This window comes from Camellia sinensis, chromosome 3, assembly GCF_055761805.1.
Source record: "Camellia sinensis isolate YWXY chromosome 3, ASM5576180v1, whole genome shotgun sequence".
In the NCBI taxonomy this organism is placed as follows: Eukaryota; Viridiplantae; Streptophyta; class Magnoliopsida; order Ericales; family Theaceae; genus Camellia; species Camellia sinensis.
Genome location: NC_138963.1, coordinates 118,469,796 through 118,496,411, shown reverse-complemented (window position 1 = coordinate 118,496,411; position 26,616 = coordinate 118,469,796). Strand labels below are relative to the sequence as shown.

Genomic DNA, 26,616 nt, shown 5'->3' with positions numbered 1-26,616 from the left:
TGAAGAGAATCCTATAATTATATTAAAAATGAAAAACTTATTGTATTTTCTACAAACACAGCCCCAACTGAAACATTGCATTCTCTATCCAGATCTTTAGTCCTCGTAGAAATCATGCCTTAGACTATTGTTAAATTGCTTTTGCAAAATATAATATTGGATCAATTAGCACTTCTCAATATGAAAAAATATTTCAATTCCAAGATGAAATAAATGCCTAGTGATAAGTTGAAAGTTATTATAAAACAGATTGGCACAAAAGTTATTATAAAAGCATCTACCAAGAAACAAAACTTCTTGGGTTTTTTGGTTGACGCGGTCAAACTGAAAGATTATTGGAAAAATAAAATGAGATCTGATCTGCACTCTTCAATTCAATCACGAGCTGCCAAAACCGCTGCTGCAACTCTCTTCATTGATTCAGAGGCCTTGCGCAGATCAGATTCAGAATGAGCAGCTGAGACAAATAATCTGATTCCCACAGGTAGACGGCACTTATCTAGTGTTGATCTTTTGGAAGTCACTACAAAAACCAAGTCTTCTTTCAATACCTGCAAGTGCACAAGCATTGCGAGTTTGAGATTGTGTAAGCACATGATGCTATACAATATACATAATAAATTGTATAGCATAATAAAATGGGACAGTTATGAGCAGGTTCTGTGGACTAGACTTATTTATCAAAAAGTCCTACTCTAACTCCCAGTGATAAATTTATCAGTGTAGAAATATTTTTACAAAAATATAATTCAACTACTTACACCTCACACATTTATATTTCAATACAAACCGACAAACATTATCTAAAAATAAATCAAAACTCACAAACAAAAGTCAAAATGTCCCAATTATTTATCACTTTGGATAAACTCTCAGTATCATTACATCCACAAACACAAAACACAACTAAAAAGTCTCACAATTTTCTCATTATCAAAACGAGGGGCAAATATGTAAAAACAAATTTACTCAAGACTTTTGAGTATTTAAGTCCAGTCAATAAAACCTGCTGGTAATTATCCCTAATGAAAATTGTTTCTCAATGCAACTTTCATTCTCAAAACTTAGTCATAACCCAACTCACACATTGGCAAAACTCATTTCCTCCAATTGTGATATCACAAAAATGAGTCAAATGCCCTATTTTCCAACTCACACAAATCGTTCCATATTATCATTCATTATCAATGGTTTTTAGGTTGGGTATTAACCAATATTTATTGCCTTGCCAAAAAGCATGAGCTAAAGAAATCAGCAAACGGGCTTACCTGTTCAGCAATTTGTTCAAGTAATTGTGAATCGCTCATTAAGGATCCTGTGGAGTTCTTAAGTCTGAGGAAAACAATTGGGGATTTCACATCACTCACAAGCTGAAGGCCACGTATATCTGACAATCCTGCAATTGCCCATATAAGAGACAAATGGCTAAGACCAACCAGATTGAAACAATCATCATGTTCGGTTGTGTTTGTCTTTTATTTTCTATTTTCATTTTCTAGAAAAACATGTAAAACTTATTTGGCGAACTGTTTCTGAAAACTTTCGTGAAAAATTTCTGAAAACAACCCACATTTTTGGAAACCCCAAGAAGTTTTCAAATTTCCACAAATGTTTTCCCAAAACAAGGGAAAAAAAAAAAAAGTTACGAAATTGTTTTTTGTTTCTAAAAACACAAAAAATAAAAAATAAAGAAAACAAAAACATAACAAAACATGCCCAATACTTCTGTTGTTCTAGTTTCATTGAAAGGTGAAAGCATAGCCCTAAATTGGTAACCAAAACCTTCAGCAACACTTGAAGAGCTAGCAAAGATGTAGGATGAAGGAGAGTTAGTATCATGAACACCTAACATTTTTCTTATGCTTTCTCTAGGTACAAGTAGTTTGCTTACATAACCTCTAAGCATCACATGTGCAACCAGACAAAGAAGTCCATGCAGTCAACAATAGGTCTATATGACAGTGATACTGACCTATGAAGCATGGAAATGAAAACCACACAGACAATTTTTGTAGTTTTATATATTTATTATGTCATATGTAAGGATAGGCATTTATTATATGCTGTGTATATGAAAATTTAATTCAAAGACAACAACAAAATGCAATGCAACACTATAAAGGAAAAGAATATGTATAAATTTACATTGTTTTTCTTTTATCATTGAATTCCAAGTTATTTTATTCAAACTAGTAATGTATTTCATGTGTCTAAGAGATAGACATACTCCCCAAGTATCTAAAGTGTGTCCGAGTTAAGAAATCTTTTAAAAACTATTGGGACACGTTTCGAGCTGTGTCCAACAAGGGTCAAGAAGTGTACCATGAGTGTCATGTCGTTCGGTGTTCGATACAACATGTAACCTTCTTAGAAATTTCCATGCTTCTTATATACTGACTCATCTGATGCCCATGGAGCTACAAGATTTTGCCAGTTACTTTGGGATGATCACAAGGCAGCGCCTAAGGCACATGATACGTGGTCTGAAGTTGAGGAAAATAAATAACTAGGAAACCACTTAGTTGGCACCTCAACCATATCCCCAACGAGTACCTAGCGCTTGGATGTAGACTAAAAGAGAGTGAAGAATATAAAACAAACCTTTGCATAGTACGGCAATATTTTTGTTCAGTTTTGTAATAAGATCAGGTTTTTCCACTAGAACATCAATAGCAGTAATAGCAGCAGTCGGAAGATATGGAGGCAAGGAAGCAGAGAAGACATAACCAGAACTGCTGAGACGCTGCAAAAACATAGCATATCATCAACAATTAAGAATAGAAAACTAGGAAAAATGAGCATTAATATTAACCAGTAAATAAATAACTATATAGAAAAGGAAATCTGATTATAAAAATTTAATAATTCTTCCAAAACAAGGTTCCCTTTTTCAAGTGGTAGTACTTCCATACTTGATGATCAGTGACTCTGACGCTTCCAACACAGAATCCTCCTTCCGTGGCCAATGCATGTCCCATGGCAGCAGTTATGATATCTATCTTCTCAATCTACACAACCAAGTACCAACACCATCATAAAACCACAAATTGAGAATTAATGAACTGATTAAATCTGAAATATCTTCAAAACATACCGGAACCCCATAGTGCTCAGTGATACCTCTTCCGGAACTGCCAAGCACACCAAAAGAGTTGCTCTCATCCAATAAGACACGGAAATGATATTTCTCCTTCAGTCGGATGATCTCATCTAATGGAGCAATTTGACCTGAATTCTGCAGATTGAAGAAATATGTCAAAACAGTAAGGCTCCGTTTGGATACATGGATTTGAAATAAGGGATTTGACTTTCAACTTTATAAAATTGTAGGAAGGTTGATTATTGGATGTAGATTGATAATTCTAAAGTAAATGATGCATAGAGATGGGAAAGATGCATTTTGTTGATATTTCTGTACAAGTAGAATCATTAACCAAACCAAATCAAATCCAAAAGCCTTAAGTCCCATCAAATGAGGTTGGCTACATGAATCCTTTTTCTCCACTCGACTCTATCAACGGCCATCTGATTAGTCAAATTAATGAGATTCATATCTCTATTTACTACACTAGCCACATCAATCTAGGTCCGCCCTTTCCCCTAACACTTCTATCTACCGTCACTGTATCACATCTATTCACTATTGCCTCTGTTGATCTCCATTGTATATAACCAAACCATCTCAATCTATTTTCTCTCAAGTTATTTTCTATTAATGCTACTCCTACCTATTCACGAATATACTCATTCCTAATTCTGTCTTTTCTAGTTTTGCTACACATCCATCTTAGCATCCCCATCTCGACAACACTCATCTTATCTACATGTTGTTTCTTAGTTGCCCAACATTCTATCCCATACAACATTGTTGATCTAATAGCCGCTCTATAGAACTTTCCTTTTAGTCTAGTAGGTACTCGTTTATCACACAATACCTCAGACGCACTCCTCCACTTAAGCCACCCTGCCTAAATTCGATGGACCACTCAACCTACAAGTAAAATCATTCATCTAAGAATTTCAAATAACTATGTTCACCTAGTTATTTGAAATCCATTAATGTAAACTCTCAAATCCATTCTTGAAATCCATTACTAAAATATTACTTTGAATTAAATGTTATACTCCTTGAATGAGTAATACCAAATCCATTCTAACATTTCCCAATCCGGCACAGGAGATAGAAATGCAGGGTATACATTATAATAAGGTATTAGTAAAGCAAGCAAACTGCTACAGGTCCTAAGAACTGTTAATGCAAGTTGATTAAAGTAACAAACAATTTCTTAAGAAATTGTAAGCATCAAGAGTTAACCGACTCATTTGATGAAACTACATATTAGCTTGAAGATTGAACATAAGGAAATGATATAAAATTGGGCTAGTGAGCTCCAGTAAGTTTGAACGCAATTAAAGAAAGGAAATTGAGTAAATAAGAGCAGTTAGTCGAACATAACAATGTACGTGAATGGATGGAAGTAAAAATGCAATGGCAGAAAATTTGAAGAGCTCTCTCTCTCTCTCTCTTGGGTATAGAAAAAATAGGCAAAATTAAGTGGCCCACTGCACAACAAAATTAAAAAACGGAAGAAGCCATCAGTGTATGACCTACAAGGGTGCTGCCAAGGGATCCACCTTAAAGAAATCCTGTTGCCTATTGTTTTCATTGTTACAAGTTCTTATGTTTCCTTCAGCTTTATTTGTATTTCCATATCTTTTATTTGGTCAAGGGTGTCATATAAAAACTTGAAGGCTTGAGATAAAAAGCTGCCCTTGGATTTCTTCTGATAGTTTGGTGGGCTTACCTCTGTAATTCATCCCTTTTTTGAAGGCTGATACTTTATCACCTTCAATCCAAGCCCATCCAATGCTCTATGCTTTATCCATCTCTAAAGCCTTAAATTTCTCTTCAAACCATTAGGCCCCAAACCAACAAGCTATGCATCAACTAAGTCTACCATATATAACTCTCTTCACGGATAACATTTTTGACTTTCCAAAAGTTGACTAGCATCAGTTTAGCACCACAACTAAATCAATATTATGGCAACCGGAAGTAAGTGAATAATGGCAGATAATATTAAAAGTGGAGGGAGATCTCCCATAATACATCCTGAAGTTGGAGCTACTCTCACTATTCATCCATAGGAGAGGCAAGAAAATGCTCCTTGAAACACTGAAGGATTACAACAGGCTTGATCACTTGAACATGGCTAGAGATATATCAAAAAATAATTGAAATTGTGGAATTTGATCTTTCCCTTGTATTATGCTACTTTATAGGGGAAAGATCATCTTCTTCTAAGGACTAAGTCATAGTTTAAGAAGGGATAGGACACGGTCTGCAGCCAAAGGTTATTTCTATGATCTTTGATATCAATAGAGCAGTTTAGAGAATCTTTCTAAATAGCTGTTGAAGCTCTATGCCTAGTTATGATGCGCAAGGTGTTCATGAACACGCTTACTGAAAGATTCATCTTCTCCTCCTTTTAACCATGCAATTACAGAACCTTAGCATTAAATCACAACCAGCCCTTTGTTCTTTAACTTTTCCAACTTATACAAAAGCTTCCTTAACCTTAGGACATTCTAGCCTTCCCACCTTAACTTCAACATAACAAATCCTAATTGGTTGTTTTGCCAAATTTCATGTCAATTAAGTATCTAGTCTTTACCTGTTCAAGCTCTAAGCCTACAAACTTCACTTTTTACAGCTATAAACCTAGAAGCTGTCCATAACATTAGCCCATCATCCAGCATTTCCTAAACAGCATCACCCCGAGTTTTCAAGTTGTCTTCCATCATCTCCTCAGTGCAGCACACATTTGCAAACTCATCATTTGCATGAAAATTGGATTTCTTCTCCAGTACACAAATATGGATGAACACTTCAATGTACTGTACATTATTGGAAAATCATAAGAAATTTTCAGTGCTGATTATGAGAGAGAGAGAGAGAGACCTAAATATTCAACACTACTTTGATGAAAACTACAAGATTTGTTATCAACATAGTAAAATTAAAGCATTATTGCTAAAAGATACCTGGTACACAGCTTCAACCACAATATAGCGCCTTAGCTTCTTAGCTCGCTTATTTTGTAGAGTAACTTTCTCTAGAGTACTTTGTAGAGACTCCATGTCATTGTGTTTGAAATACACTATTGTACTTCTGGAAAGATATAGGCCATTTTGTATTCCCCAGTGGACACCCTCATCCCTGAAAGATTCCCACCCCCAACACCCCCAGCCCCCCAAAAATAATGAATTAATCGAAAGGAAAAAAAAAAAAAAAAAAAAAAGAAGAAACAGAGAGGAAAAAAATTAATCTGATATACATGCAGATTTCAAAAGCCCAACCAAAGACAATTTGAAGGGACTCAAATAAATGTGCCATTAACTACTCATATTACCATGTATATGCATAAATGTTTCCAAAATGAAATTAATAGAGGTTCTCAAAGCACAAAAACAACAAAAAGAGAAAGCAAATTGGCAATTGATCGTGAATGATCCAATATGATACAACATATTACCATGTATACGCATAAATGTTTCCAAAATGAAATTGATAGAGGTTCTCAAAGCACAAAAATGACAAAAAGAGAAAGGAAATTGGCAATTGATCATGAATGATCCAATATGGCACAACCATAGAAACCATTGATCAGCATCTTTACTATATAGCAGAATGGCTTATTATAAACTCATGATATAAAATATCTACTGCTTGATATAGGCTCAAATGATGATATTTACATCAACAGAAAACATTCAGCTAATACGCAGTCCTTTTCCCTCTTTTCTTTTTTCACAATCACATTACACCAGGTAAATTTAGTCGAGAATATATAAAAGCAATAAAATATCATCATTTTTCATATAAAAGTATTGGTACTTACAAAGACTAACTAAAATAAAATATAGACAACCACTGTACAAAGCCGAACATCCTTCAGGAGTTGCAATAATTGTCATGCAGTCTTCAAGTAACAATCTTCGTAGAAATTTCCTCGTAGTTTTTAAAGATTTATTCCATATACCACATAAAAATCAATAATTGAAGAGTTAAGATAATACTCACGCAATAATAATATCTCCCTTCTTACAAAAAGCAGGAATTGCACTGAACATGGTGGAAAGTCCATAAGGATATAGTATGCAATCAGGTGTTCCCAAAAACTTAGCGATTCTGGCTTCACAATCAAGGTGGACATCTATGCAAAATAACATTAGCAAAGGACAAAAAGATACTTCAACTTCAATTTAGTTAGTGCCCTAAGCTACACAATTACAAGTTCAGATCAGGTTATACCAACTGTTCCATAAAATCCACGAGGACCACAAGAGCCAACACCGTATTTCTCCAGTGCAGACGTACACGACTCCTATTACACAAAACCACTATAAGTGGATACATAAATCAGACTACTATAATAAAGGGAAAATAACAAATAGGAATAGGTTCTCACAATCAACTTCTCATGTCCTACAAATCCAAGGTAATTTGCTGAAGCAAAGTTCACAACTTCTTTGCCGTTGATTATTGTATGTGGCCCGGCAGCACTGTGTAACATGAAACTCATGAGCAAGAATGTATTTTCTATAATCGTAAATCTCTTTGCTAATAATGAAGAATTTCAATAGTTGAGATAAGAAAATTAATAAAAACCCAGCATTTTAGTGACTTAAAAAAAATTAGATCTTAAAGCATAGACGTAGTAAAGATATTGCCAATATCCAAAATATTTAACACCTACATGGAAGTGGCTAACCAACCTAAATGGGGGAAAAAAAAACTAAAAAAGGAAAAGACAGGAAATACTCAAGTCAATGTATGATAGTTCTTGCAAATAAATTATGCAAGAGTTCGATAGAGCATGAAAAAAAAAAGTGTAATATCAAGCAAGAAACGCATTCACATTAAAGTGTGGGCGTGCACTCAGTGCCTATCAAGCACGGACATAGACACGGATACGGACACGGCAATTTCCAAAAAATGGGGACACAGACAGGGCAGGGGACACGGCAATTTTTTTTTTTTTTAATAAATATTTTTATTTTAATATACGTTAATTAGTTTATTTATTTATTTCCTTTTTTAAATAATGTGTTTTTGGTAATTTTTTTATTTTATTTATTTTATATACATGGATTTTGTTTATTAATATGTATAAGTAGTATATATAATGTTATATATACTTATATATATATATATATATAAGAGATAAGAAAGAAAGCGGACAGAGACAGCGAGAGAGAGAGACAGAGACGCGAGCGAGAGAGAAAGAGAAGACGATGCGAGCGAGACATGGTTCGATGGTTCGATGCGAGCGAGACAAGAGCGATGGTTCGAGTCAACTGGATGTTCGACGACTGGAGTCGAAGGTTTGTCTTTTCACTCTCTTCCTTCACACTCTCTCTCCTCTCTCTCTCTCTCTCTCCTCGCCGTGACTCGTGCCGTGTTCAGATCTAGACACGCGTGTCCCCGGCATGTCCCATACAAAAAAAAAATAATTAAATTAAAGGGACACGTGTCCCCGTGTTCGACACCGCCACGGTGCCGATTTTGCCGCGTCCATGCTTCATAGCTCAGTCCACAAGAGCCAATTTTGGTTTACATATGAACTTAAAATTAGAAAACAGAACGTTTAACAAGCATAACTTCGAGAACAGTTCGAGAGAATTCAGAGATTAAAGAAATAATAAAATAAAGACAAACCAAAACTAATTTCACCTTTCCAATACGGGAGGCTCATATCGCATCTCTTCTATAAGTGGAGGTATAAGAGATTCTGGAACCCACTCATCACATAGCTCATCTATTTCCTAGAAATACCAAGCAAACAATTGAAAAATGTTAGGTTGCCAAATTGTTAATTGATGGTACAAGAGTTAGTATATTGAAAGAAAGGCACATAAAAGATTCATAACTGTCCAAAGCTGAGAACTAACAAGCAAAATTAGACCGGATATAACTGGACATTTGCCAGATGCAAAGGTTATGCCTACAAGAAAACTGATGATAAAAGAAATGTTGAGGCTATTTAAATAAATTCAACAATTGATTTAATACCAACAGAAAAAATAAGGGATACAAAAACTGGGTAACAAGCTTGCAACACCTTCTGCACACAACATTTTACCACATACCATAATTCCACAACACTCTGCCTCATGTACGACCGCTTCTCGCACTAAATAGGGTGCACAAAGTACAAGCACACAAAACAGAGTGCACAAACAGAATGAGAGAACAAACTCGTACCACCCGAAAGCTTAAACTATTAGGAAATGGGACAAAAATGTATATTTTAAGCTATCCGACAGCAACAAAATTATACTTAAGTTCTCTATTGTGAGGCTGCAGTGGACATAGCCCACCAAGGAAGATGGACCCGTGTTGGAAGCCTAAAACAAGGGTTGTGGATCCAATTTCAGTCATGAAGCATTATTGCCTAAGAGTGTCCATAACAGTTGTTTGGGCCCTCTGGCTTATCTAGCTCTATTATTTAGGCTATGTCCTTAGGTTCTTAGAGGTTTTATAACTCCTTAAGTTTAATAGCAATTCATAAGCTTAAAAGCATGATACTTGGTGCTTAAATAAGACCTTTGTCCTTCATCAGGCATCCATCTGCCATCACCTAAACTGTTCTGAATTTTAATAGAAACTCCATTTGGTCTTAGTCTATGAAGCACTAACACTTCAAAAACAAGTGTCGTAGCGGTATCGGACATGGGGACATAGCAGTGACAGGCCATGTGGTGTGTCTCTTTATTTAATTAATTTGTTAAAAAATTGATGTAGGACAGCTTGCTTGTTTTCCAGAACAGAGGCTATTGGACGGCCTAAACAGTGGGTAATTTACGGTTTGAATGGTTAAATTGAAAGCTAATAGGTAGGAGAAGGGATTAGAATTGATTTGGAGGTGATAGGATAGGTTTTTGGGGCTGAGAAGTGCATTTTTAGCGGGCTGTGAATAGTAACCTGCGAATAACAACTTGGGTATGTGCACAAAGAATAAGAAAGAGAATAAGAATAGCGAGAGAGAAGAGGTGCTTCACCCTCGCAAGAGATAGGCCAATCACACACAAACACAATCTCAAATTCTAATAACATCAGCTATTCTATTGAACCATTGAGATTACGCATATATTTATAGGCAAATACTCTCCTACTTCTATAAGGACTATAACTCAAATTTGGAAACTCATAACATTTGGCAACTACTAATATTCTAGACCAATTAAAGCTATGACTTCCAATTTTACTTCAATCATAGGGAACTTTAATGACTTCTAATTCTACCCCAACTTCAACTTCAAAATAGGAAATTTGAACTTTTGGCCACTAAGACTCTTCTAGACATAATAATGTCCCATTTAATAACTTGACCCAAAATAAAAACCCATGGACGACCCCTGCAACCCATGTCCAACAATTATTGAAATTACTATAATACCCTTAACCACTAAAACCTCCTATAATGACATAAAGACTCAAAATTATTTAAAATCTTCAATTTTTGATGCCCTAAACGTGCTTCACGTAAAATTTCAGATGTGCTCTTTTGTTTCTTTTTTTTCCACGATCTTCATAAAAAATGGTAGAGGCCTAAAATGAATTACCAAAAATTCTACACAATACTCACATGACTATGGGTCCCATGTGGATTTTATGTAGTGTGGGTTCCACACTCATGTGAATATTGTGTAGAATATTTGACAATTCATTTGAAGTCCCTAGCATTGCTCTAATTTGTTTTCAGAGGGCACGACTCTTCTTTAATGCTTTTGATGGATGTTAAATGTTGAATGATTATTACTTTTCGCTTAAATTTAAACAATTAATAGATCACCCATAAATAAGACATAAATGATAAGAGAGAGTTTAAGAATGAGTTGTTTTTTTGTTTATATATTAAATTAGTATTAGTTTTTGTTAATTTTGATTATGTATAAATGTAATATTAATCTATATAACAAAATATATATACAATTTATTGTTGTGTTCCCTCCTTGTCTGTGTCTCCATTTTTTTCAAATCACCATGTCTCATGTCTTGTGTCCATGTCTATGTTTGTGTCCGTGCCTATGTTACTAGAAAACGTTAATATCCTAGCGAATTACGTATTGGTACGCACGTTCAAAAACATGATACACTTCCGTTCCAAAATGGCAAATTCAGTAATCCGAAGCGATCCTAATTTTTTTTCCAATATATTTTCTTAAATGTTACCTTAGGAGGAAAATAATCAAATATAATGAATTAAAATCTAAGGTGACTTAAGTTTTGACAAAGACAAAAAATCAAAAGTTAAAAGAAAATTACTTTAGAAGTATCTTAAATTCTCAAGTATGATATATTCAAGTCTACCCCTATCGTACCATATTTTAAGGCATGTGGCATACCACGTTCCCATCCCCGTTTTTGTTCCACCTACCAAAATGATCCACGCTCTAGGTAACATGGGTCCGTGCTTCTTAGGTCTTAATTTTACAACCACTCATGTTTACATCTTCTTAGGTCTTAATTTTACAACCTTTACAAGTCAACAAGTTCTCCTAAACTTCAGTTGGGTATGTATTTTCAATAATTTACGAAGATAATTCAACCATCTTTCCCCAATCTCACCCACCATTATTAACATTCCCTATTCTGAGGCAAAGTAGTTCTGCAATTTTCAAGCTGGAAGAACCCTATGTGAATGGGTAATCAATTATCAATTTATCATCACATATGCATGTGAAAGAAAATAAACATTGAACTGCTGAAGATCAGTCCATATGCCTTCCAAAGGCACCTAAATTGAGAACGGACACTTTTCTTTCTATTCTGAGTTAGAAATAACAGGTCCTACATTTTGTGTCTGCATATACAGTGTGTTACTTGGTGGTGGTAGTGGTTGTTTTTATTTTCTTTTTCTTTTTATGATCTTTCCACAACTGTGGACCATTAGTGTGATTTAGGCTAAGATGATGTTAAATGTATGGCATGGAAAAAATAGAGCGCATGAAGGGATGCAATCAAATGCATATACTATTTAGGACAAAACCGAACACCTGTTTGTCAGTTTTGCTCTTGATTTTGGCTTCTCCACTTCCACAAAAAGAATAAGAGACGCATTAACTATATACCTTAAGAAAAGAATTTTGACTAGATTTATCTGGCCCAAAAAGTGTGATCAATTGAAATGTGAAGGATAGGGAAGAGTCTAGGCATATCAATCATGTACAGTTGAACTAACAAATATTAGTACTAAATTTTGTGGTTAGAAATTGTGACCAGGCATGATGACAAGTGCTACCTAGCCCTAACCTTGTGACACAGGTTCAAGTCACGTGAATCGGCCCCTCCACCCAAAAAATGGAGGTCAAACCACCTACCAACTTTTCCAACTGTGTTGTTAGCAAGGGCCTTGGGTACTGCGTACAACCATTAGTACTAAAGTATGTGGCAGGTAGCAAATTGTTGTTATAAATTCTACTAGGCCCTCAATAATTTTTAATATTCAAACTCAAAACTACAAGTTTATACCTTCTTTCCCATTTAACTTAAAGTGTAAAAAATGCATACATAGCTTCAAATGCAACATATATATATATATATATATATATTAATGTAACAGAAATAAAGAGAGAAGAAATTGTGTAATAGTTATAATCAATACAAAAATACCACAAATGTATTCAAGAAGACAAATTCATACAGGACATAACGTAATTGATAGTACCTTCTTTGTAAGGGGCCGTTTAGGGGGCTTGTAACTTTTTTGGGAAAGTAGAAACAGAATAACCACTACAAGAAGGCCCTCCACAAATAAATGCCCTTAAGCCAAAAACTAATGTTAACTTTTCAGATCAAATCATCACTCAAAAATGAAGAGGACATAAATAATTTATCAGTTTAAATATATGACAGCCTACCATGAATGTGCACTCCAAAAACAAAAGCTCGAGCAAAAGGAACCTCAAAAGCCAATGTCACCCAATCCAATGTAGTGTTGACTATATCCATAACGGCTGATGACATTGTATTCATTGTCTCAACTATAAAAACATGCAAGGCTTCAATTAAACAAAGACAAACGGAATTGAGTTGAAATGAAATGTTTTTTATGAAAAATTTCTTTTGGTTTAATGTAATTCAACTTGTGAATAAATAAATAAATAAATGACCCAATTGACAAGCTTTCGTTTCAAAAAAGTAAACAAAATAAAAAATAATTAGCACAAAAATGATTTAAAAACAAGATTAAACACACCCACAAACCAAATTCACCTTATAGGTTGTCATTTGTTATATATTTTATGTTCTATTTGTGAATACATTTCAACAAAATACTTGTGGAGAAACCCAATACCAATCTGGGCTTGAATATCATGAGTGAAATGGTGATCATTGATCAAATGCTGGTCGATATGACAGAAGATGCAAGTTTTAGTCTTGTGAAATAGTTCATGGAATGCATGAGATTTCTGTTGTCAAATGCATAAATTTTTATTTTTTATTTTTTAATGAAGTTTTAGCTTGGTGGTATGTTCAAGAAGACTTCAATTAGGCTGATTCCATTAACAATTTGATGGTTTACTTGCTGATCTGGAATCTAGTAGTAGTTATCATCAATATGGTCCAATTTAGACAGTTTTACTAAGGTTAATTTGTGGGTCTGAATGTGTTCTTCTAAGGTATCATTTTTATTTCATGTATACAAGGAAAAAACAAAATCTGTTTTTTGGGTGGAAAATCAGCAAAGTTAGTTTGTATGGTGTTTAAATTTATGCCACTAGTTGTGTTTCTCAAGCAGTGAACTTCCCAACAATGCGAGAATGTAGGCATTTTCAATTCTTGATTTTGGGTGTTGGATGCCGATGTGGCAAAGTCTAACAAATGCTAAACCTTGTGCCAAATTTGGCACAAGATATAGCATTGGCAATAACTTTAGCACTGCATTAGAGGTGGAAAAAATTGGATTTACCAAATTATAGGTATAGTAGCTACTTTAGTAGCTCCATTGGAGTTGCTACCAATGTACAAGACTCTAGCAACTCCATGGAAATGCTAAAGCAGTTGCTGATGCTAAAACATTGTAGGTCCCTCATATAGCTACTCTCCAACACAAGGCTATATCAATGGCCAAAATTTGAGAATGCTAAAACCATGGCTATAGCTATACTTGGCATGTGTTTTGACAATTTACATACCTTGCCACGTAGACCAATAGCTAGCTTTTAAACATAGTTTGACAAATCAATAATTTTAGTGTACTGTACAGTATTAGAATATAGAAATTGCATAAAAAAATATATGATGTGGCTGAAATCCATCTTTGAGTGTGATGTAGGTCACACTAAAACAAATCTTAACCACAATGTATTTTCTGTACACTTTTTTTTGTTCTAATTTTGTTGCATCTGACATTATTGTTTGGCAAATTACAAACATGGTTTATCCCTTCTCCCATTTTCATTCACATAAAAAATATGATAGATTCTCACCAAAGAAAAATAAAGAATGGAAAATTATTCACTCCTAACTGATGAAGATGTGGCAATTCGAAATCAAAGAATAATAGTTGAAATAATGGTAGGTAGATGAAATAGTGATACTTTAAAGAACAGTGAATGAAATAATGGTAATTAGAACAAGGGAATGGTGATTGGCCCAAAATTTGACATATTAGAGTAAAAAAAGCCAAATCATAGCATTTGGGACACTGTAGCATGCTAACATTTGGCATCTTAAATGGTTTTTTGTATAATGTATCTAACTCCTCACCTAATATTTCATTACTGCATGCAAATCACAAGTAGTAGCTCTATCCTGGGACCCATCGAAATCAACAAACCATCACTTTTGAATAGACCCTCTAACACATTGATTTCCCTCAATCCAAATATATAAATGTATACGTACACACACATATATGCATAATATGAGTATAGGTAAAAGGAATAATATGAAGATAAATACAAAGGGAGTAGAAGAAGAAGAGAGGAGTTGCATACCGCTATTGGGTCGGTTTTGTGCTCTGAATTTGAGACTTTGTAGTTTGTAGTCGAGAGACCTGAGCGAAACAGCCACGGAGATGAGAGAGCAAAGAGAGAGAGGAGGGTTTTGTGCACTAGTTTTCAATTTGATACTAGATTGTGAGCTACAATTGAGCAGAAGTTTCAATTAAGAGATTTGCACTCCATTTGGTTTAATGTGTGCGGCTGGGTTTCTAAATCCCTTGCTTTTGAAATCCATTAGACATCAACCCATATACTATACTATTGTTATTCTAAAACTGGGGCCGTTCAACAAACTGAAATTGAAAAAGGTGACGAGTCAATAGTTCAATTCTTTGGTTAATTGGGATCGAATCGTGACATCATAGTTACGTCCTAAATATATTGAAAATTATATATTAATAAAAATATAAGTATTGATCTATGAAGTACGAATACTTCTAGAAATGAGTCATATTTGTATTGTACCCGTAACAGATACCGATACTTCTCGTATACTCATGGATTCATAGATGATACTTCCTAAGTGTATCATATCATATACTTGATATTAATTTTTTTTAAACTATACTATTGTTATTCTAAAATTGGGACCGTTCAGCAACTGAAAAATAAACCAAGTCACGAGTCATTAGTTCAATTGCTGGGTTAACCAGTATCAAACCGTGACGTCATAGTTACGTCATAAATATATTGAAAATTATATATAAATAAAAATATAAGTATTAATATATATTGTTAGAATTTACCATCACCTACCACCACTACCACCTCACCTACTCCACTAAACCTAACCCACTACACCACTACCACCTCACCTACTCCACTAAACCTAACCCACTACACCACTACCACCTCCACTTCACCTACTCCTTACCTACTACACACTCACCCTCTTATATATATAGGAATCATGAATCATTGTAATAAATATAACATAAATCAATCAATAATACATAAATTCTTACATGGTATCAGAGCAAGGTTAAAGATCTTGGTGTTCTTTGCCTTCCGGCGGGCGGCAACCTTGCCTTGACCGCCCGCCGGGTCTCAACCAATTCAAACCTCCCTCTCTCAATGCTATTCAACCACCACAGGCCCTTTGATGAAGCTGAAATGTGTTCATTCACACCATCCTCCTCTTCTTCTTGTTCCTCTTCCACCTCCGCCACCTCTGTCTAACTCTTCTCCGACAAGGGAACGACTTCAACTTCCACCCCCACCTCCGCTGCCCGAGAAAGTTGATCCTCCAATCGTCACTCTGGATGATCTCTTTAGGCAGCCCAAAGCGATCCCACGTATCTACTACTTACCGTTGTCTGACGACCAAGTTGCGGCAAAGTTAAAGTCGCCAAAAAAAAAAAAAAAAAAAAAAAAAAAAGGCATCAAGCAGTCTGCTGGTGATGTTGCTTGTAGGGAAGAACTGTTCCAGGCACAGATGGTACGGAGGAGCAGGTTCAAGTTCGGCGCTGGATTTTGGGTTTTTTCTCCAAGAGCGCTTAGGGTTGAGACTGAGTTTCATTTCGGTTTAGAAATGAACCCCACAAATCGTTATTTCCCTCTTTGTGAGTGGATTGGAACTCAACAATGGTCTCTGTTTTCATCTTCAAAACCCAGCCCAGATCTGAATCGGTTTCTCTCTCTATAGACCTTTACAACCACTCTCTTTACACCACCCACGTGATGCTGAGAGACAGAGAGCCAGCAACAACTTTTTACCATTACTTTTGTTTATTTATTTATTTATTATTATTTTTTTATCTCTTCCTCCTTTTTCTTTTTAAAACCCAATTCACTTTTCTTTGTTTAATCACACCCATCCACCTCCCACTTTATTTTTTAATCAAACTTTATTTTTTATTCTAAACCTTCATTGCTGCTCTCAGCCATCATATTGTTCTCCATTTTTATATATATATATATATATATCTCTTTTTTTTTTTTTCTTAAAAACAAAAAAAAAAAAAAAAAAAAAAAACAGAAAAAAAAAACAAAAAAAAAACTCAATCAATTTACAAATTTGCACAACACCCATATTTTATTCATCTCCGGGATCAACCCCGATCATAATTTTACACCAAAAAAAAAAAAAAAAAAAAAAAACAACAACAACAACAGCTTTGTTTTCTTTTCTGCAGCGGCCATACATCGACCTCACTTCTTCTCTATTCTGCCGCCGGTCTTTTCTTTTTGCCTCCGTCCTGGGCGGCCCTTGACGGTGCTGCCTCCGTGCTTCCCACTCCACTGGGCATGATCACTACCCCCTGCTCCTCCACTGCAGCATATGGCGGTCCTCCAAATCGGAACATCACGGTGGCCTTCCGCTTCAGCTCCTTGTTTTCTGCCCTTAGCACGCTTATCTCTGCTCGCGCATCCTTATACATGCGTTGAAGCAGAGCCAGCTGGGCGTTTAACTGCTGCACCTCATTTGTCCTACTCTGCAGCCGGTGCGACAAGTTTGTGACCGCCGTCATGGACTCCACACATGCCTTCAAAGTATACTGATTAGCCTCCACATCCGTTTGCACTGCCATTTTTTGCTCCACCGACTGCATCGGAAAGTTCAACGGAGCAAACCCAGTGGTGTTTGGTTGAGGTTCACTGGCCACCGCACCAGTTATTTCTCTTGTGGACTCGTTCAGTTCTGGAAAGAGCGTGAGCAGACCACGGGAAGAGGAGGCCTTGTTCTGGGTAGCTGGCCGGGAAGAAGAGGCCATGTTGCTGAGTGTTTCAGAGACGGGTTGGTTACAGAGTATTACAAAGTTTCTCTCTCAGCAAAGGAAGAGTTTTTTTCAGAGGATTTTCAAAAGTTTTTTGTCTGCCTCAGCCTCAGCATCAACCTTGGTTAAATAGTCGAGGCAGCCACGCGTATCGCGCGCCACTTGCCGCCAGACGACAAACGGGCACGCCAACCAAGGCACTCACGTGCCTCGCCATCATGTCCGGCACATCTTTTTATGACTTGGGCTCGCCTTTTGATGGCTCACCTTTTGATGGCACGCCTTTTTATGGATTGGGCACGCCTTTTGATGGCACGCCTTTTGACAGATTGGGTACACCTTTTGAGGGTGCGACTCCTTTATGGGTCCGACAAGACTCTGTAAACTGTCCCGACATAGATTCCGGTTAGTTTCTACAAGGGTCCGACAAGACTCTGTAAACTGTCCCGACATAGATTCCGGTTAGTTTCTACAAGGGTCCGACAAGACTCTGTAAACTGTCCCGACATTGATTCCGGTTAGCTCCTTCATGGGTCCGACAAGACTTTGTAAACTGTCCCGACATTGATTCCAGTTAGTTTCTACAAGGGTCCAGCAAGACTCCGTAAACTGTCACAACAATTGTCACAACATTGTCTGCTACAACGGTCCGACATGACCCCATAAACTGTCTTCTACAACGGTCCGACATGACCCCATAAACTGTCTTCTACATCGGTCTGACACCGCCATTCAGTGTCTTCACCAATGGTCTGACACGACCATACAGTGTCTCCTATCCTTTTTTATTTTTATGTATTTTCTTGTTTTGTTCCTCTCTTCAAACTCAAGTTGGTTAGTTTCTATCCTCCTTGAGTTTGCGGGGGGCTGTTAGAATTTACCATCACCTACCACCACTACCACCTCACCTACTCCACTAAACCTAACCCACTACACCACTACCACCTCACCTACTCCACTAAACCTAACCCACTACACCACTACCACCTCCACTTCACCTACTCCTTACCTACTACACACTCACCCTCTTCTATATATAGGAATCATGAATCATTGTAATAAATATAACATAAATCAATCAATAATACATAAATTCTTACATATATGCCTAAAAACCTTTATATGAAAATACAAGTATTAATCTATGAAGTACAAATACTTCCCGAAGGGCGTCATATTCGTATTGTACCCATATCAGATACTCACAGATATGTATCTAATACTTTCTAAACGTATCATATACTTGATATTAATTTTTTAATTTTTAATTTTTTTAATTTCAAGAAGTATCAGATACTTTTCATATATTAAGTCACATATCCGAACCATTATGAAATTGAGATCATAATAATTCTTGCATTGTATTAGAGTGTAACTGTTATGATAAAGACATAAATAATCTTCCAACACTTGCTTATTTCTAGGAGAAGAAATTAGCAAGATTAAATTAGTACCTTACTTTTCATAATTTATTGAATTAGTGCATCCTTAATGTGTCTTGCATATTGTTGGAGCATGTGTGAAGGTAGAGTTCCGCATCAAATAAAGAATAAAAGGAGTGGGTCTTAATACACATTGGATGGGCTCTCCAATTACACGCTTAAGCTGTTAAGTGGGTATGAGTTCCAAAAAATGTATGTTGGGTCTTGGTGTTAGGTATATGGACTCTAGAGGTTCTCCCTTACGAATTTGACCAGTATTGTTGTGCGTTTGTGAGCTGCCCAATTCCCAAGCAGCTGGTATTAAAGCCAATGGCAAACAATCTATTGGCGGACTTTCCTGGAGGATTGATATTGGGCTCGGGCTCGGGCTTGCATGAAGACTCTCAATAGAGCAAGAAAAATCCATGGTGACTCTTAGTGGAGCAAGGAAAATTCTTGGTGCATGTGGCAAGGTTATACCGCGACAAGGCTCTCAATGAAGTATGGTGGCTAATGATGGAGTGTGTGCGGGTGACCCAAGTTGGACTCCATGCTGGAGAGTTATATAGATCATGATTAAGGGGAAGTGTGTATGACCTATGATGAACCTGCAGATGATAAATCAAACTCGAGGGGGAGCAAGGCAAGGCTTGATGTTTGGCTCACACATGAGGAAGAGATTGTTTGAGCATGTGTGAAGCTAGAGTCCCATATCGAATAAAGAATAAAAGGAGTGGGTCTTAATATACATAGGATGGGCTCTCCATTTATAGGCTTAAGATTCCAAGTAGGTATGAGTTCCAAACAATGTATGTTGGGCTTGGTGTTAGGTATATGGACTCTAGAGATTTCTCCCCGATGGATTAGGCCAGTATTGTTTGTGCGCTTGTGGGCTTCTTGATTCCCCAACACATATATCTCATATTCATATCCTTACTTTGTAGAAAGTAAGAACAGATAAAATATATATAGTGATACTAAAATCATATTTCAACAATTAAATAGGCAAGTAAACTTGTATACAGTGCCTTCACATGTAACACTTTTAAGTGCAAATGAAAAAAAGCACAACGGCAATATAAACAGTTTAGACTTGATATTGAACGGAATTTTTTATAAGACCCATTGGGAAAAAAGAAAGAAAAAGAAAAAAGAGACGAAAAGTATATTGACTTCAGGCTATTAAACAAATACTAATTCCTAAATAATCGTTTCTCACTATTCTTTGAGCTTAAATATGATGAAAATATAAATCCTCTACATCAGCAGCAACAGCTTCAGCTTAAATCTCAGCATCAGCAGCTGATGAGTCGAGCACAGCTGCACCAGCATTCATCACCATACAGTGGTGCTGTAACATAGCTATAACTGATTCAGTTAGTAACTGAATTAGAGTTGGCTATTGCTAGAGAATTAGTTAGAGGATAGAGGCTGACACTTGTATATAAACAACGGATTGTACTCATAATACCAAAAATTATAATTTTTTTCCAACATATCCTAGCCATACCCAAATCCTATATTTTTTGATTTTGTCGGATAGTCTCCATATCGTATCGTATCTGGATCTTGTATGTCCATGCCTCCTTGGTATTAATATATATACCAGAATTTTTTTTTCTTTCAAAAAGCTTACACAGCACGAACACACAAACTAGCATCAATGCAATGGGCAATGGGCAATGGGCTTTAATACAAGTAGCAAGAGAGCCCCCTAATGCAAAAGAAGTTGGTCCCCTGTTTCCCCTGACTTAAACAGAGCACAACAACAAAAACAAAACACTCCCTAGAACACCAGCCACCCAACCCAGAAGACAAAAACACTCTTTGACTATATTAATGAGATTTTATTTAGGATAGAACAACTTCATTGGTATGCCAAATCATCCTTGAGCCAAAGCCATTTTTAGTTATATCCTCACAAATACCAATGCCCTCCAATGGTGTGCCAATTTGGCAAAAGATTTGGCTTTGTCAAATCTGTCACAGCAATCATGACCACCATATGTTTTTTTAAAAAGAAATATATCCATTGCTCAAAAATCAAAAGAGTTCAGAATTAGTAAATTGATTGTATAACTATAATCTATAAGTCTAAAACCTAAATCTAACCAATCATGTTAAATTAATTAAATTACATAAAAAAAGAAAAGAAAAAGAAGATGGGTTTTCGAAATCTGAATCTTTTGATTAAAACAAAAATAATAAAAGAAAATAGAGGGGAAGAGGAGGAGGAGGAGGAGAATGGGTACTGTGAGCTGATCGGTGGACTGAGAGACAGAGAGACCCTGTGTCGCCGGACTGAGAGACAGAGAGACCCTGTGTCGCCGAACTGAGAGAGAGAGAGAGAGAGAGAGCTGTAGGCTCGTTTCTTTGGACTGCGTCGGCGTCGGCCGCCGGCCCGAGAGATGGAGACTTCCCCGACTGAATCTCAACGTCCGACCAGAACGAGTTTGGTAACTTTAAGAAATGATTTAATAGTAAGCTATAAGAAAAAGGAACAAACCAGGGAAAATTATTTGGAGGTTTTTCCCAATATAAGCCTTTTTTTCATTGTATTTTCAAAACTAGGTCAACTTCTGATGGGACTCTAAAACTAAGCTAAAACGTTATTACTATTCGTACTTTTACTGTTAGGAAGCCAAAAGTTGATGAATAGTGAAATCGCTATTTGAAATCGCGATTTTAATTAAGAAAATGCTGTTCCAAATCGCGCTTTTAACATAAAAAAAATTTCTGAAGAAAACGCTATTTAAAATAGCGCTTTTACTGTGCATATAATAATTTTTTTTTTTTTTTTTAAAAAAAACGCCATTTGAAATGGCGTTTCTACTACCAACCAAAGCCAACCCACACAATGACACACACACCAATGGCCACACCCACAACATTCAAGCATTGAAATAATATAATTTTTATATATAATAATAATTTATAATAATTAATTATATAATTTTTATAATTTTTGTAAATATAAATCATTTTTAGGTTATGAATGGTTTGATTTATAATACGTATGTAAGGATAAAAATTTTTATAATCAAAAATAATTTTTATAATTTTTATAATCAAAAATAATTTATAAATTATCAAAAATAATTTATAATACGTATGTATTATTTAAATCTTTACATTTTTATTTAAAATTTTTTACAGTAAACCGATCTTCACATTTTATAATACGTATGTATTATTCAAAAATAATTTATAAAAATTTATAATTAATGCGTATGTAAATAATTTAATACGTATCTTCACATTTACATTTACAGTAAACCCATCTTCACATTTACATACGTATGGTTTAAGGGTAAATTTTTTTATAAATGACTTAAATGATAAATCAAACCATTCATAACCTAAAATTTTTTACCCTTACATACGTATGGTTTAAATAATTTATAAAAATTATTGCCATACGTATGTAAAAATCGATTATAAAAATTGCAAAAATTGATTATAAATTTTTTTATATATAATAATAATTTATAATAATCAATTATATAATTTTTATAGTTTTTAAAATTTTTTTACTTTTTACAATTTTTACAATTTTTTTACCCTTTATTTTATAAATAAAGGGTAAAAAAATGATTTATATTTACGAAAATTATATTTTGCAATTTTTAAAATTATAAATAATCTAAATGTGAAGATGGATTTACTGTAATAATTTTTGAATAATTTTTACAATTTTTATAATCGATTTTTACATACGTATGACAATAATTTTTATAAATTATTTAAACCATACGTATGTAAGGGTAAAAAAATTTAGGTTATGGATGGTTTGATTTATCATTTAAGTCATTTATCAAAAAATTTACCCTTAAACCATATATATGTAAATGTGAAGATGGGTTTACTGTAAATGTAAATGTGAAGATACGTATTAAATTATTTACATACGTATTAATTATAAATTTTTATAAATTATTTTTGAATAATACATACGTATTATAAAATGTGAAGATGGGTTTACTGTGAAAAATTTTAAATAAAAAATGTAAAGATTCAAATAATACATACGTATTATAAATTATTATAAAATTTTTTATAATACATACGTATTATAAATTGTTTTTGATTATAAAAATTATAAAAATTATTTTTGATTATAAAATTTTTATCCTTACATACATACGTATTATAAATCAAACCATTCATAACCTAAAAATGATTTATATTTACGAAAATTATAAAAATTATATAATTAATTATTATAAATTATTATTATATATAAAAATTATATTATTTCAATGCTTGAGTGTTGTGGGTGTGGCCATTGGTGTGTGTGTGTCATTGTGTGGGTTGGCTTTGGTTGGTAGTAGAAACGCCATTTCAAATGGCGTTTTTAAAAAAAAAAAAATATATATATTATTATATGCACAGTAAAAGCACTATTTTAAATAGCGTTTTCTTCAGAAATTTTTTTTATGTTAAAAGTGCGATTTGGAACAGCGTTTTCTTAATTAAAATCGCGATTTCAAATAGCGATTTCACTATTCATCAACTTTTGGCCTCCTAACAGTAAAAGCGCGAATAGTAATGACGTTTTAGCTTAGTTTTGGAATTCCGTCAGAAGTTGACTTAGTTTTGGAAATACAATGGAAAAAAAGGCTTATATTGGGAAAAGCCTCAATTATTTATACGTACTGTTAGGAGTTATACTGTGGTCTCGTTTGGAAGTGGTTATTTTGGTAGGTGATTTGGTTTTTTGACTATTTTAGTAGGTTATTTTAATTTTTGTGTTTGGAAAAATGAAATGAATTTTATTTGAATTGTTGTATTGAAAAATGTGTTAAAATGATGTTTGAAGTTAAAATGACAAATTTGTCCTTAAAATTATATTTTTTTAAATTGATGAGAAGGGGTAAAACCGTAATTTCTCACGTGATGTAACAACTTGTCACTTTCACAGTGTAGGCTGTGCCTACACTGTCACGGCAGTGATCCTATATATATTTTTTTTTAATAAAAAAGAATGAAAAGTGGGCTTTTTGGCCTATATCTCATTTGCCACTTTCTAAACAGCGCCTATATATGGTCTTACTAAAAAATTTATGTTTTCATAAATTCTGTGACAAAATTTTTTGACACATTTACCCTCAATATTAGTTGTTAATATCATAAATAATAGTAAAATCATATATAGGAAATTGAATGTTATTATAGATCATATCTATATAAACGTAACGTAACGTGGCACCTATATAAACGTAACGTGACGCTTATACGTAAACGTAACGTAACAACTACATAAACGTAACATGACACCTATGATTTATGGTAACATTCAATTTCCTATATAAGAAATTAAATGTTATCATAGATCATAGATCATATCTACATAAACGTAACGTAACGTAACGTGACACCTACATAAACGTAACGTGACATATCTACATAAACATAACGTGATACCTACATAAATGTAACGCGACATATCTACATAAACGTAACGTGACACCTATGATTTATTGTAACATTCAACTTCCTAGGAAATTGAATGTTGCCATAAATCATATTTATATGAAACGTAACGTGACATCAACATAAACCAGCAACATTTTCACATTCAATTTAAAAAACTAAAAACTTAATAAGTTTGCGAAACGTAACGTATCAACGTGATACGTTACGTTACGTTTATGTAGGTGCTACGTTACGTTACGTTTATATAAGTGTCATGTCACGTTACGTTTATGTAGGATCTTGTGGAATATATTCCTATCTAAATAGGACTTGAGACTCTATAAGAAATTACACAGGACTTAACCTAGCATAAGTGTCTGAAAAAAGACTTATAAATAAGTCTCCCAAAAATACAAAATGAACTCTATGTCATAAATCCAATTTTAGATTGGGCACCGTATATAAATTCAAATTTAAATTTTGAATAAACTTTACTTTATCTTTTGTGATTTAGATTGGATGCGATTTATCATTGTGACATTTAAAAATAATCACACAATTCCTATATGATTTCTAGACCAAAGCACATGTGTAACTTGGGTTAAGTAAATTGACTGTTATATTTTTATCTATATCTTTTCATTTAAACTAAACCAATATATATGATATATATATATCAAAAATGCTTCCTACCCCCACTGGGGGTCGACCCCCAGTGAGGTGTCACTCCGGAATTGGCCCAAAAAAAAAACTGTTTTTTTTTTTTTTTTTTTGAGTTTTCAGCCAGTGAGGGCGCGCCACGTCACTGGGGGCACGACCCCCACTGGGGGTATGCAGCGGGACTATATATATATATATTGTTCACAGTATTAGAGTGAGAGAAGAAAGAGAACAACAATGACGAGGGGCTAACAATCAACAAACCTTAATAATCAAATTCACAAGTTTTTGATACCCAAAATAGCGGCTGAAATCTATTGATTAAAAAAAATCCAAAACAGAGAAAAGAACAGAAGAGAAGAATTGATGTACCGTCATAGAACTGATGCACCCACACCATGATCTATCCTTAATCCATCATCATCCATCCTTGGCCACCACTACTATGAGGCCAAATCAAATCCAAACCCTCAGATGATATAGGTCATAGTTTTGCAAAGCTCACTATTTCTCTCTCTGAAGCATATTGTATATTATAGGAATGGTAAAGCATCTTGTATTGGTAAAAGATAAATCTTTGACTACCCAAACCTATTTTCATAGCACAATATATATATATATATATAGTTATAGATAGAAACCAGACGAATTTGTGAATTAGAGAATCACAAATTGAGAAAACTATTTTCATGTGTAGAAAATGTATACATATATATATATATAATATCAAACCCAGTTTACTTCCCAAATTCAAATCCATTTTTCTTGATCATGTGTATATACATATACATATACATACATACATATCAAACCCATTTTTATTGATATATGTACATATATACATATATATATATATATATATATGTATATATCAAACCCAATCCATATATACATATACATACATTAGGGGTGCTCGTGGATCGGATTTGTGCAGTTTGCGTTTTGGTTTTGACCTGTCTGTATTTATGCGGTTTGGGAAAAAGTCAAACCGTAACCACCCGCAGTGCGGTTTGTGGTTTGTGCAGATAGGGTTTGCGGATGTGCAGGCGGTTGCGGGCGGTTTGCGATCTGGATTTTTTTCTTTAAAAATTAATTTTTGAGTTTTTTTTGTCATTTTGTAAATATTTATTTTGAGTAATTTTCTTCCAATTTTGCTAAAATTCTCCAACATATTAATTAATGAATTAAAACTTATAAAATTAAAACACAACAAAATCAATTCCTAACACAGTAAGATCAAAACTTATTATTCAAAAAAAAAAAAAAAAATTTAACATCACCACCAGCTCCTTATTAATGGTACTGTTTTATTTCCCATTGAAGATAAACACTAACTTTAATTACATGCAATCTTCAATTCATAGAAATCAAATACACATATATAATAT

At 34.4% G+C, this 26,616-nt stretch overlaps 1 protein-coding gene across 7 annotated transcripts; it reads right to left on the bottom strand.

The window, feature by feature from the left end:
• LOC114310832 (long chain base biosynthesis protein 1) lies at positions 1 to 25,986 on the bottom strand. Of its 7 annotated transcripts, none has more exons than XR_014364431.1 (16): positions 25,601 to 25,621; positions 21,504 to 21,613; positions 21,406 to 21,462; positions 15,010 to 15,068; positions 12,928 to 13,050; positions 12,735 to 12,829; positions 8,738 to 8,829; positions 7,473 to 7,566; positions 7,316 to 7,388; positions 7,085 to 7,217; positions 6,046 to 6,220; positions 3,095 to 3,235; positions 2,913 to 3,008; positions 2,323 to 2,743; positions 1,269 to 1,396; positions 1 to 551 (listed from the first exon to the last, which is right to left on the bottom strand). XR_014364431.1 is itself a non-coding variant. In XM_082920574.1 (16 exons), exons 1-16 carry the CDS (start codon positions 25,604 to 25,606, stop codon positions 375 to 377), a joined length of 1,701 nt encoding a protein of 566 aa, XP_082776700.1. In that variant the 5' UTR covers positions 25,607 to 25,621; the 3' UTR covers positions 1 to 374. The 7 variants fall into 7 exon arrangements, 6 of the variants coding, with proteins under 6 accessions (XP_082776700.1, XP_082776702.1, XP_082776705.1 ...); XM_082920574.1 differs by having other exon boundaries at positions 2,602 to 2,743; XM_082920576.1 differs by lacking the exon at positions 15,010 to 15,068 and having other exon boundaries at positions 2,602 to 2,743; positions 21,496 to 21,613.
• Positions 25,987 to 26,616: the final 630 nt, after the last annotated feature.